The sequence below is a fragment of the Dendrobates tinctorius genome, unplaced genomic scaffold (assembly GCF_039654945.1).
Source record: "Dendrobates tinctorius isolate UK_male_01 unplaced genomic scaffold, ASM3965494v1 ptg000241l, whole genome shotgun sequence".
Taxonomy (NCBI): Eukaryota; Metazoa; Chordata; class Amphibia; order Anura; family Dendrobatidae; genus Dendrobates; species Dendrobates tinctorius.
The window spans coordinates 4843938-4858648 of record NW_027361908.1 but is presented as its reverse complement, the minus strand read 5'-3'; the positions used below and the strand labels follow the sequence as shown (position 1 = coordinate 4858648).

Sequence of the window (14711 nt, the reverse complement as noted above, 5' to 3'; positions counted from 1 at the left end):
TCAAAAAACACTAAGGCTGATGCGTTGTCCAGAAGTTTTCCTGGTGGAGAACCACGTGAGGAGCCCGTTCCCATCCTCCAGAAGGGTGTGGTAGTGTCTGCCCACAGCACTAAGGAAGAAGCTGAGATAGCTGAAGCTCAGGAAGACGTACCGCCAGATCTTCCGTTTAACAAGTCTTTTGTTCCTTTGCACCTTCGTCTTAAAGTGTTGGGGCAGCATCATGATGTGGTTTTGGCTGGTCATTCAGGGTTTAAGGGCACTTTGGAGCTTTTGTCACATCGGTTTTGGTGACCCAAAATTCGGAGGGACGTTGCTTCCTATGTAGCAGCCTGTTCCACTTGTGCGCTTTTCAAGTCTTCCCACTCTCGTCCTTCTGGTACGTTTTTTTCCACTTAGTGTGCCTAGCAAACCATGGACAGATAATTCAATGGATTTTATTACAGATCTACCTTCCTCTGCTGGTAACTGTTATTTTGGTGGTCGTTACCGTTTTTCTAAAATGACATATTTTGTGGCGCTACCATCTTTACCCAATGCCAAATCTCTGGCTCAGATATTTATATGTGAAGTGGTCAGACTCCATGGGGTTCCATCTGACATTGTGTCTGATAGGGGTACTCAGTTTGTTGCTAGGTTCTGGAAAGCTTTCTGTTCTCGCTTAGGGATCAAGTTGTCTCATTTGTCGGCTTTTCATCCTCAGTCGAATGGACAAACAGAGCGTATGAATCAAAATCTAGAACAGTATTTGCACTGTTTTGTCTCTGACAATCAGGAGGAGTGGTCAACCTACCTCCCTCTCGTGGAGTTCGCCATTAATAATCATTATCATGAGTCCTCTGGGGAGTCCCCTTTTTTCTGTGTCTATGGCCTACATCCTCAATTCTGTACTCTTTGTCAAAGGTATTCTTCTGGGGTTCCTGAGGAGGATTGGATGGGTGCGTCGTTATCGTCTGCGTGGAGGAAAGTTAAGCAGCGTTTAATTTTGTATGGGTTCTCGTTTAATTTGTATGGGTTCTAGGTATAAGCATATGGCTGACTGTAGACGTGTGCCTGGTCTGGTGGTTATCCACTTGGAACATCAAACTCAAGTTACCATCACTTAAGTTGGGTCCCCATTTTATCGGTCCGTTCAGAATTTCGGCCGTTGTCAACCCTCTGGCCTTCCAGTTGGGCTTACCTGTGGTTTACAGGATTCATAATGTTTTCCATAAGCCGCTTCTGAAGAAGTTTGTGGGTTCGTGGGGCGTGACTCCCACTCCTCTGCCACCAGTTTTAGTGGATGGCTCTTTAGAGTTTGAGGTATCCAGGATTGTTGACTCTCGTATCGTTCGCCGTTCCCTACAATATCTGGTGCAATGGCTTGGCTATGGTTCGGAGGAAAGGACTTGGGTGCCTGCGACGGATATTCATGCTGATCGACTAGTTGCTGGTTTTCACCGTCACCCTGATAGACCAGGTCCATGGTATCCTGAGGGCCCTGGGGTCCCTCGTAGAGGGGATAGTACTGTCATGCGGCTTCAGACTCTGTTCACACTGGGGAGTCTGTTGAGCAGTCTTAGACTTTTCTGTTGCTGAACCTGAGGTTGGGCATCGACATTGGTTCATTCACTGATGTCCAGGTTGACATGAGTTAACTTTTTGATTTCTGGCTGAAGTTGCTGGGAACGCATTCTTCCTTTTAGTATGGCCCAGAACATTCCTGGGTACTGATTATAGCATTTAATTACCTCTTGCAAACCGGTCCACTGTTGGAGTTTGTTACACGTGACTTCACCTAGGAGGTAAGTGAAGTATACCATGTTGTTTACTTCGTTATTAGTGTCATGTTTATCCCACATGTATATTGTATTGTCTATTAAGTTAGCTGTGTGCAGTTGTCTACCTTAACCCCTGTTATTTTCTATTTTATTTTATCCTTTGCTGTACACCACCTGGGGTGGGGGTTGGGGGTTTAGCTCAGGGTTAAACAAGAGATAGGGACAGATCGGTGACTTGGGCCTCCCTACCTTCAAGGGTACCCCCAAGTTAAGGACAGATAGTGCCCCCCCTTTAGTCCTAGGGGCAGTGCAGGAGCCCAGTTTCCTCATCTCCTGTTTTCCCATGACATACCCGTGACAATACCACCGCCGGTTAGGGAGGCAATACCAATGTGGCAGCCAGATCGCAGGGGCACCACACATCACTGTTGGCCAATTTTTTTTCTTGCACGGATGAGGCTGACTTTTAAAGTCAAGCATTGGAGCTCAACTCTAGATTCCTTGACAAAGGATACAGCTGTCGTTCCATTATAAAAGCATATAATAGTGCGAGACATAATTTCACCATGAAGTACTGTATACCACCGGACCAAATACATCGAACAATTGTCAGATTTACTACAGTTGTAGCGAAAAGTATTGACACCCCTGCAATTCTGTCAGATAATACTCAGTTTCTTCCTGAAAATGATTGCAAACACAAATTCTTTGGTATTATTATCTTCATTTAATTTGTCTAAAAAAACACAAAAGAGAATGAATCAAAAAGCAAAACATTGATCATTTCACACAAAACTCCAAAAATGGGCCAGACAAAAGTATTGGCACCCTCAGCCTAATACTTGGTTGCACAACCTTTAGCCAAAATAACTGCAACCAAAAGCTTCCAGTAACCATCAATGAGTTTCTTAAAATGCTCTGCTGGAATTTTAGACCATTCTTCTTTGGCAAACTGCTCCAGGTCCCTGATATTTGAAGGGTGCCTTCTCCAAACTGCCATTTTTAGATCTCTCCACAGGTGTTCTATGGGATTCAGGTCTGGACTCGTTGCTGGCCACCTTAGAAGTCTCCAGTGCTTTCTCTCAAACCATTTTCTAGTGCTTTTTGAAGTGTGTTTTGGGTCATTGTCCTGCTGGAAGACCCATGACCTCTGAGGGAGACCCAGCTTTCTCACACTGGACCCTACATTATGCTGCAAAATTTGTTGGTAGTCTTCTGACTTCATAATGCCATGCACACGGTCAAGCAGTCCAGTGCCAGAGGCAGCAAAGCAACCCCAAAACATCAGGGAGCCTCCGCCATGTTTGACTGTAGGGACCATGTTCTTTTCTTTGAATGCCTCTTTTTTTTCTCCTGTAAACTCTGTTGATGCCTTTGCCCAAAAAGCTCTACTTTTGTCTCATCTGACCAGAGAACATTCTTCCAAAATGTTTTAGGCTTTTTCAGGTAAGTTTTGGCAAACTCCAGCCTGGCTTTTTTATGTCTCGGGGTAAGAAGTGGGGTCTTCCTGGGTCTCCTACCCTACAGTCCCTTTTCATTCAGACACCGACGGATAGTACGGGTTTACACTGTTGTACCCTCGGACTGCAGGGCAGCTTGAACTTGTTTGGATGTTAGTCGAGATTCTTTATCCAACATCCGCACAATCTTGCGTTGAAATCTCTTGTCAATTTTTCTTTTCCGTCCACATCTAGGGAGGTTAGCCACAGTGCCATGGGCTTTATACTTCTTGATGATACTGCGCACAGTAGACACAGGAATATTCAGGTCTTTGGAGATGGACTTGTAGCCTTGAGATTGCTCATGCTTCCTCACAATTTGGTTTCTCAAGTCCTCAGACAGTTCTTTGGTCTTCTTTCTTTTCTCCATGCTCAATGTGGTACACACAAGGACACAGGACAGAGGTTGAGTCAACTTTAATCCATGTCAACTGGCTGCAAGTGTGATTTAGTTATTGCCAACACCTATTAGGTGCCACAGGTAAGTTACAGGTGCTGTTAATTACACAAATTAAAGAAGCATCACATGATTTTTCGAACAGTGCCAATACTTTTGTCCACCCTCTTTTTTATGTTTGGTGTGGAATTATATCCAATTTGGCTTTAGAACAATTCTTTTTGTGTTTTTTCATTTAAGACAAATTAAACGAAGATGATAATACCAAAGAATTTGTGTTTGCAATCATTTTCAGGAAGAAACTGAGTATTATCTGACAGAATTGCAGGGGTGTCAATACTTTTGGACACAACTGTACATAGTACCTTGGACAAACACACTTGATGAGTCACTGTTTGAAGAAATCCTGATCTGCATTGCTTGCTGATCATATCCTTTTGACATATCTTGGGAATCAACCCAATATCACCTTTTGCCGACCTCATAATTTGGTCGCTAATTTGGTCAGGAGCCACTGTATAAACGAGCCCACAACACTTATAACAGGAGCCAGATCAACATGGTGGTGCAAACCTTGTGGCAGATGTGTGGTGTGCCTGAACACTGTATGGGCTAAAACATTTACCACTTCGGTGTACAATATTATACATACTATTACGTGCACAACTAAGGGGGTGGTCTATTACGCTACCTGCCCATTTTCTTTGATCCATGTGGGCCCCACTACCCATCAATTGAAAATTCGCTTGTTAATGGTATTACCGCTGCTACGGAGATCAATGACCTGTCTACACTTAAGGCAACCCCAAGGCACTTTAAAGTGCACCACAACTGTGATGCCACATTACTCAAAGTCACTGGGATTGACATGATCCTACTAAGTATCAGAGGTGGGAATGTTAATACTTCCCTGACTAAATCAGAAACCAAATGGATCTGGGCCCTTAACTCTGTATGTCACCTGGGTCTCAATGAAAATCTCAATTTTGTCCCTTTCTTGTAAACCAATTGTCTTCTGGATCTCTTAACATATGTTTTACAGTATGTGGTTTTAGCCTTCTTTTAGTTTATTGTATTTTAGTCACTTACTGCCATTTGCATTAGTGTGATTTGGGGTGCAACAACGTTCTTATATGTCTGGTCACCTTCCGTTTGGATTGCTTCACATCTGAAAATATCAAGATAGCATTAATCATTTTATTGTTGTCCTTTTCCCCTTTTCTTATTCTCCTCCATTTTCCTCTTGTTCTCCCCTTCCACCACCTCTCTCTTTCCCTTCCCATGCCCTCGACCTTTTGCCTTCTTCCTTGCTCCATCATCTATACCATTTTTGCATACCACACATAGCTGAGTATAATTCAATTATAGGGCGGCATGGTGGCCTTGCAGTTTGTATGTTCTCCCAGTATTTGCGTGGCTTTCCTCCGGGTACTCCAATTTCCTCCCACATTCCAAAGACATACTGATAGGGAATTTAGATTGTGAGCCCCATCGGGTGCAGTGCCAATAATGTATATAAAGCTCTGTGGAATTAATAGCGTTATATAAATGAGTAAAATAAATAAATAAATTTATCCCTATATTATCCTTTTCAGTATTATCAACAACTATTATCAATGATTGGTATACTTAATAGTGCCTCTCATCTTCATACGATGCCATCCTCTTCTTTCCTTCCTGTCGTGGCTCCGGCACAGGCGCACTGCTCTGCCCTGTTGAGGGCAGAGCACAGTCCTGCAGTGCGCAGGCGCCGGGAGATGTGTGGCGCCTGCTCACTGCAGTATTCTGCTCTGCCCTCAACAGGGCAGAGCAGTGCGCCTGCACCGGAGCCACGACAGGAAGGAAAGAAGAGGATGGCATCGTATGAAGATAGGAGGCGCCAGACTGCAACACCCATCGGACCAAGACCGGACCACCGCCTGGTGAGTGTAATCTAACGTGTTTTTCTTCTCTTTCAGGTTACATCGGGGGCTTATCTACAGCATTATAGAATGCTGTACAGATCCTCAGATGGAATGTAGCTCCCCAAACGCAGTGCCTTCACAGACTCCGCAATCACACGTGACCTGTCTGAGTGCTATTCAGGGCATTCGTCCAACACCCAGGCCACCAGGTCCAAGGTCTCACCACATGCTGCAAGAATCCGATCCTACTCCCAGTATCTTCCAACACAGACTTTCCAGGACCTTGCACCCTGAACCATTCAGGTACACACACTCTGACCATGTGACCAGACCTCAGTCACATTATATGGTTGTAGCTACCCCCATGGATGGGTGGTGCATGTGCAGTTAGTCAATTCCCACCCAGCTCTCTGACTAATGCACAACAAATACTTGTGGAACTATAAGTCCCAGCACAACCATACCATTTTGGGCTTACAGCACAGAGAACCTCTGCGACACATACCGGCCATTTACAATAATGCCAGTCCCTAATTCACCATCATAATTATGCCTCCAAGTGCATCCTGAAGCGCATACACAGCGCCCTCTAGCTGTAACAGAGGTTACTGCATCACACTACCTACTTTTTATATACAGTAGTCCATTTCCCTTGAATAAATGTTAGTTTTGAAGTATTATTAATTCCACCATTCTTGACCTTAGCATACATCACACATTTATTACACAGTTCTACAGAAAAATATTTTTTGTAATCAACGCAGGTTAGTTTATACTTTTCCTCGGACCGAGACAATCGCAGCATGCTGCAATTGTCACCGATTTCCGGATCGGACTCGCCAATGCAAGTCTATGGGTGCGATAAAAAATCGGATTACAAACGGACCACAAGTGTGACTTGCGATAAAATCGCAAGACTTCTCCAGGTCAACAGGAAATAGCATCAGGCATTGGCAGGAAGCTTTGGCATGCAAATTTCACTGGCACCATAAAAAAACCCAGGAAAAACGCCTCCACAGATTCCTCCAGCATGTCCACGCATGTAAATGTTGAAATGCTCATAGTTCTGGTCCAGGAGAGGCCAGAAGTATGGGACCAGAAAGATCCCCACTATGCTGACCGGGCACGCAAGGAGGCAGCGTGGAGAAGAATCTGTTCCCAGATGTTCACTGGTTATGCGGGCAGATCTCGGGAGAAGCAGGAGCAAATTCAATCTTCTCCAAAAATTTAAATTGCACTGTAAAAATGTGGACCCATAATTAACCCCTTAGTGACAGAGCCAGTTTGCAGCTTAATGACCAGGCCAATTTTTACAATTCTGACCACTGTCACTTTATGAGGTTATAACTCTGGAGCGCTTTAACAGATCCCACTGATTCTGAGACTATTTTTTTATGACATATTGTACTTCATGTTAATGGTAAAATTTCTTCAATATGTCTTGTGTTTATTTATGAAAAAAACGGAAATATGGCAAAAATTTTGCAATTTTAAAAATTTACATTTTTATGCCCTTAAATCAGAGATGTATCACACAAATTTCTTAATAAATAACATTTCCCACATGTCTACTTTACATAAGCACAATTTTGGAAACAGTTTTTTTTTGTTAGGAAGTTATAAGGGTTAAAAGTTGACTAGTGATTTCTCATTTTCACAACAAAATTTGCAAAACCATTTTTTAGGGACCACATCATATTTAAAGTCATTTTGAGGGGTGTACATGACAGAAAATACCCAAAAGTGACACCATTCTAAAAACTAGACCCCTCAAGGTGCTCAAAACCACATTTAAGAAGTTTATTAACCATTTACGTGCTTCACAGGAATTAAAGCAATGTGGAAGGAAAAAATTAACATTTAACTTTTTTTGCAAAAAATTTACTTCAGAACCAATTTTTTTTTTTATTTTCACAAGTGTTAAAAGAGAAAATGAACCACAAAATTTGTTGTGCAATTTCTCCTGAATATGCTGATACCCAAAATGTGGGGATAAACCACTTTTTCAGCGCACGGCAGAGCTTGCAAGGGAGGGAGCGCCGTTTGACTTTTTTCAAGGCAGATTTGGCTGGAATTGAGATCGGATGCCATATTGCGTTCGGAGAGCCCCTGATATTCCTAAACAGTGGAAACCCCCAACAAGTGACCCCATTTTGGAAACTAGACCCATTAAGGAACTTTGCTAGATGTGTTGTGAGCACTTTGAACCTTCAAGTGCTTCACAGAAGTTTATAACGTTGAGCCGTGAAAATAAAAAATCATTTTTTTTCCACAAAAATGATTTTTCGCCCCCAAATTTTTATTTTTAAAAGGGTAACAGGAGAAATCATACCTCCACAATTGTTGTGTGATTTTTCCTGAGTATGCTGATACCCCATATGTGGGGGGTAAACCACTGTTTCGGCGCACGGCAGAGCTCAAAAGGGAAGGAGTACTGTTTGACTTTTTCAATGCCGAATTGGCTTTTGGAGAGCCCCTGGTGTGTCTAAACAGTGAAAAAACCCCACAAGTGACACTATTTTGGAAACTAGACCCCTTAAGGAACTTATCTAGATGTGTGGTGAGCACTTTGAACCCCCAAGTGCTTCACAGAAGTTAATAACGCAGAGCAGTGAAAATAAAATAATCCCTTTTTTTCCTCAAAAATGATAATTTAGCCCACTATGTTTTATTTTCTCAAGGGTAACAGGAGAAATTGGACCACAAAAATTGTTGTGCAAGTTGTCCTGAGTATGATGATACCCCATATGTGAGGGGAACCACTGTTTGTGCGCATGGGAGAGCTCGGAAGGGAAGGAGTGCCATTTTGGAATTCAGACTTTGATGGAATGGTCTGCAGGCGTCATGTTGTGTTTGCAGAGCCCTTGATGTGCCTAAACAGTATAAACCCCCCACAAGTGACCCCATCTTGGAAAATAGACCCCTGAAGGAGCATATCTAGATAAGTGGTTAGCACTTTGAAGCCCCAAGTGCTTCACAGAAGTTTATAAACTCAGAGCCGTAAAAATAAAAAATCATTTTTTTTCCTCAAAAATTATTTTTTTAGCCCGCTATTTTTTATTTTCCAAAGGGTAACAGGAGAAATTGGACCACCAAAGTTGTTGTGCAATTTGTCCTGAGTACGCTGATACCCCATTTGTGGGGGGAAACCACTGTTTGGGCGCATGGGAGAGCTCGGAAGAGAAGGAGCGCCATTTTGGAATGTAGACTTTGATGGAATGGGCTGCGGGCGTCATGTTGCGTTTGCAGAACCCCTGATGTGCCTAATCAGTATAAACCCCCCACAAGTGACCCCATTTTGGAAACTAGACCCCCCAAGGAGCTTATCTAGAAGTGTGGTGAGCACTTTGAACCCCCAAGTGCTTCACAGAAGTTTATAACGCAGAGCTGTGAAAATAAAGTCTTTTTTGTTTTCCACAAAAATGATTTTTTTAGCCCCCAATTTTTTTATTTTCCCAAGGGTAACGGGAGAAATTAGACCCCCAAAGTTGGTAAATAACCCTAATCCCAACCCTAATCCTAATTCGCTCTAATCCTAATTCTAACCCTAACCCTAATTCTAACCCTAACCCTAATTCTAACCCTAACCCTAATTCTAACCCAAACCCTAGCCCTAACCCTAGCCCTAACCCCAATTCCAACCTTAGCCCTAGCCTTAACCCTAACCCTAGCCCTAGCCCTAACCCTAATGGAAAATGAAAAAAAAAATATTTTCTTTATTTCATTATGTTTGCCTAACTAAGGGAGTGATAAATGGGGGGGGGTTATTTACAATTTTTTTTATTTTGATCACTATGATAGTTTATCACAGTGATCAAAATGAATGAATGGAAACTTCCAGCTGGCAGATTCACGGCAGGCACACTGCGCATGCGCCCGCCATTTTCTTCCGGATCCAAGATGGCGGCGCCCACCTGAGGACGCCGGCGGGACAGAGGACCACCGGGAGGGAATCCAGGACCACCGGGAGGTACAGGGGGGGATTGGGGACCCTATTTCTCTCTCCTCTGATGTGTTATCACATCAGAGGAAAGAGAAATTAAATGCAAAATCGCTGCTTTTTTTGCGATCGCTGTTATAGGGTTAATAACTGCAATCGCAAAAGCGGGGTCGGTAAAAACCAACCCGACTCATGTTCTCTGGGGTCTCGGCTACCCCCGGCAGTCGAGACCCCGGAAAAAATCCGACACTGAGGGGCGCTATTTACTTACTCCACAGCGCCGTGAATTAACGGCATTGTGGTTTAAGTACCCTTAATTACCGCCGTTAAAAGGCGTATCGGCGGTCGTTAAGGGGTTAAAAAGACAAATGTAATATGGTCTATGTAAGTTGCAATATGTGTCCTCCTTGGCCAATTATCTTTATGAAAGTACTACGTCATTAATGTCTGCATATTCTCCCAATATAAATTACCCATCCCTGACTGGTGGCCCCATTAATATTTTTGGACAAATATTGCAATCCTTAGCTAATTGTTCTCACAACAAATGCAGTTCTCTTCTCCTTGTTTTTTGGTCCCTATGTTAGCCAGTATTTTTTTTTTTTAAATAATAGATGTTCGCATCCATACATCATTACCTCATGTTTTTCTAAAAAAAAATTTAAAGTATGTTGGTTAGAAGGTCCTTTGTAGTAGGCCTGAAACCGTTACTCCTTTTTGTAGTATTGGTGTAGAACCATCAGAAATAGAATTCCTATAATTTTAAATATGTTTGCATAAGCACATTTAAACTCTTGATAACATAGCCATATGTGTGGTCTGAACACTTGTGTTTTGGTTTACATTGCAGTGACTGGTGTGATGAGGCGTTGGTGCAGCTGTTGGGACACATATAGGAGGGAGAGACAGCTGAGGGCCCATAGTGGAGCGGCCGCAACCACCAAGAGGAAATACCTCTACTTCGACCGCCTAGATTTCCTTGCTCTTGTGATGGATCTGAGACCGTAAGTGCAGGGTTTAATTTTTTAGTTTTTATTTGTAAAAGCAAAAATATTAAGTATATATTTCTTTTTTTACATTGTAGTTTCGAGTCAAACCTTACAGAGAGGGAGACGGGTTCCGACTCTGAGGTGGTGATAGATCCAGTGTCTGATGTTGCTGCAGGGTCTGGCCCATCTGCAGAACTTTCAAGAGCCACACCCCCACCACCAAGATCACCACCACCACCAGAATCTGCTAGCCAGCCAGCACAACATGAGGACCAGGGCAACAGTAGCAGCCCCACCATTCCACTGGATACCTCGCCACAGCCTTCTGCCCTACCACGACGAGGCCGGCGCAGGAGAGAAGGATCAGCTTCGGGAACAAGGAGGCAGGTGGACCGAGGTGTCTTGGACTACTTGTCTACAGATGCTCATGATGATGGGGAGGAGGCTTATGGGCGCAGTCTAGCACTGTACTTCAGAGCAATTCCCTGTGGGTGCAGGCTGCATACCAGAGGGGCTCTCCAAATAGTTCTTGAAGCAAGCACACCACCCAATAATCCCAGCACTGTCTTTCAATTTTTGGTAGGGTTGCAGCTGTCGGCGGAAAATCAAATACACAGGCTGGGTGGACATGAAGTGTCAACTCAAGCATCCTTGGAACCTCTTCTTCCTCCTCCTCCTCGGGTGCCAACACCTCCACCACGGGTGCCAACACCTCCGCCGGCACACATACAGAATGTGGTTCCACAGGTCCAATATATGGGCCAGGGCGCACATGCACAATATGGCCACTTTAACTTACCCAATGTTGAAGGGTGGCCCCAACAAGGGTATGTTAGACATGGCCATATTGGGGGATATGGGCAATTTGGGTAGCCCTACCATCAGGACTACCCCCACCAATTTCCTAATTACCCCTACCCAAACCCACAAATTGATCCTGCCAGGATGCAACAGATCCCAGAGCCAACTGGCAGCGCACAGGGGGACAGTGATTTGGCCCAGCAACCAAGGCCAAATGTCCAAGCAGGACCCCCACCTTCACCACCCCCAACCTACCATAACTTGTAGGTTTTGCTTTGTTACTCCTTTTTTTTTGGGGGGGGGTTACACAGTATGTATATTTTTTTGGGTCAGATTTTGACATCATAATGTGCTGCTAACATTGTGCCATATGTTACTAATATGGTTATTTTCTTTTGGCATTAAAAAAAGAAAAACAAGTAATAAACTTGTTAAAATTCACAACGTGTGCTTGTTCATGTTTGGACATGTTCTGTAATGTGTTAGATACATCTAAAACACTAAAGTAGTCACAAAAACACACAAAAGGTGAAGCAAAAAATCTTTATGAGAACACAACACAACCAAATCACTACATAGTTAAGGCATCATCTTGCCAGGGAGTAGCACCCTGAGGTGTAAGAAAATAGGTAGTGAACACATCACGTACTTTGAGTCCCGAGATTGGATGATGGGGTGGGTTCACAAGTGGCCTAGGCCTACACACATTGCCAGACTCAACTTCAGCATCATCATGTGCGGGGCAATCATGAATTCGTGTGAAGTTATGTAGGACCACACAGGCTTTAATAACTTCATTTACATTAGCTTCACTCAGCTGAATGGCGGACTGTAGGACCCTCCATTTGGCCGAAAGAATACCAAAGGCGCACTAGAGCAGTCGCCGAGCACGTGATAGGTGCAAGTTAAATATTCGATGCCGGTGGTCAAGGTTTCGTCGTGGATATGGCCTCATGACATGTCGGCTCAATTGAAACGCCTCATCTGCTACAAGAACATAAGGTACTGGTTCCAGATTTGAGACTGGAAGCTGACGTGGTGGTGGTAGGTCCAGCTGATTATTACGCAGCCGCTGACACATAATGGAAGAATTGAAGACTCTGGAGTCTTCAGTTCTTCTATAGGCCCCAATATCTACAATTATAAACCTGTAGTGAATGTCGACCAGGGCCAACAATACTACAGAAAAATAGTTTATAATTTTTTTTTTATAATTATAGAATTGGGACCCTGAGTTCGGCGGCTTACGCACACGGATGTGCTTCCCATCCAGGGCTCCAATTCATTCTGAAAACTGGCACGTGGCCTCAAATCCACGGGAGATACGCAACCAGTCTGCCGTTTTGGGCTCCGGCATTGCCACATAATGGAGTCTGGACCAGATTTCTGAGCAGGTAGACCGGACAATGCCAGATATTGTGGATTTCCCGATTAAAAATTCTAAATGCAGACCAGCATATGAAAGGCCAGTTGAAAGGAAGCTAAAAAGCAAAGAAGAAAAACCATGAGTACACAGCCCAACAAACAACAAATAAAGCTTTAATCAAAGTTATAGTGTATCAATTCTAAAGTATGCATGGTCAACATTAAATTACATGCCATGGCTTGGTTCAGTAATACACAAGCATATAATGAATCTTGGGAAATGTGCTTGTAAATATGTAATATTAAAGGACAAAAATCTATAAGAATCAAGGTCTGGAACTGAAATATGCTGCTTCACACATCATCGACATATTGCTTTAAGACATACCGTAAGGTAAGGAGAAGTCGCTCCTCTGCAGAAATTGCTTTGCGCATCCTCGTGTCCTGAAACATGATACTAGGGTGCGCAATCTCGAGCAAAAGATCAAATGTAGCAAGGCTCATCCAACAATATTGAAAGAACTTCTCCGGATGGCTACGCAGAGATGTATAGAGACGGTGGAAATGGCCTTTAAATATCCTGCGCAACAAAAGCGGATGGACCCACATTCATCTACGCCTCCTCGGATCGACAGAGTATGGCTCACCAAAACGTCGGGATATAACCCAATAGAAAAGAACACGCTCAGTGGTGTTAAAAGTCAGCCTGTCTGTCATGTTTAGCACAAAGCAGAGATAACCAAATCCAAGCACTGACTCTATGGCAAAGGTAGCAGGCTACCACCTATTGTAGAGCCCATAAATATAGGGTTGGATGATGATTTAAATTAGTTTCAGGCCTAAAAACCGTTATTTGTCCATTTTGCAAGCCTCCGAGAAAATATCGCCAGACGGATGTCAAATGGATGCTTACATGTGAATAAAATCGGATCATCGCAGGAAATTCTGATGACAGACGGATGACTGTTCAAGAAACATTTGTCTGATGTTGGTCCGTAAAAATCGGACCGATTTTTTTTTTTTTTTTTTTTTTTTTATCGTTGTGTGTGACTCCAGCCTCATGCTGAACATTGTCTCTACCTGGAGCATAGATGTTTCACTGTCCCCAATCACAACGAACATAATGCTCTAATGTATTTCTACTGTCCCATAAACACAAGAAGCAACAATATGTTGTGAAACCTCCTTGCATTCCAATTAGCAGACCAATCACTTTCAAATCTCCACAGATATTCCATTGATAATTCTTGTATTGCATCCAAAACAACTGACAGATTTTCATAACTTTCCTTTAGATGACATGAGTGAGCAATAGGGATTGATGGTTTCATACAGTATTTCCATTGTGAAGCAGCACTGCTTTCAAACTTCTCTGGGATGAGTCAATAAACAATTGCCAATCTGCAACAAAATACTCTTGATTCAGTTCTTCAAAGAGGCCATTCACATTGTTACAGTACACTGTTATGAGCTCATTTTCTGCTCCACCAGTTGAGAGTTCTCCTTCCGTTCTCCCTCTGGTGGTGACAGGAGGTAGTGAGGTTGGTTTAAGTGGTAGTGATCTGCCACCTGATGAGGAGGATAACGATTGGATCTCTGGAGTATCAGACTGGATATAAGACAGCCGACGCCCTATCCTGGTGCTGGTGATTCAGTCTGCTTCTCAGGTCTTGGACTTCAGCTCTCTTCCAGTCTTCTCAAGTTAAGTTTTGTTTTTTGCTAAATTTCACACTTGCGCTTGTTGGTCAATTCAGTTTCTTGTGTGGTCAGCTTGCCCCTGCTGGGGCTATGCTGAACTTCCACTCCTATTGTGTTTGTGTTTTCATCTTGCTTTACCGTCAATACATGTGTGGGGGCTGTCTATTCCTTTGGGGTCTGTTCTGGGGCAGTTAGTTTTCCCTTTTCTTGCTTTAGGTTTATGTAGTCCTCCGGCGGTGATGAGGCGTCTAGGAACATCGTAGGAACGCTCCACTGCTACTGTTAGTTGTGTGGTGAAGATCAGGGATCTGCAATCTGCATAGTTACCAACCTCTCTGGTTTTCTGGGACTTAGCTTTTTG

General features: G+C 43.4%; 1 protein-coding gene across 1 annotated transcript; it reads left to right on the top strand.

The window, feature by feature from the left end:
* The first annotated feature begins 5733 nt into the window (after positions 1 to 5733).
* On the top strand, positions 5734 to 11709 carry LOC141060572 (uncharacterized). The gene is made up of 3 exons (XM_073556864.1): positions 5734 to 5860; positions 10348 to 10501; positions 10582 to 11709. Exons 2-3 carry the CDS (start codon positions 10359 to 10361, stop codon positions 11357 to 11359), a joined length of 921 nt encoding a protein of 306 aa, XP_073412965.1. The 5' UTR covers positions 5734 to 5860; positions 10348 to 10358; the 3' UTR covers positions 11360 to 11709.
* The last annotated feature ends 3002 nt before the right edge of the window (positions 11710 to 14711 follow it).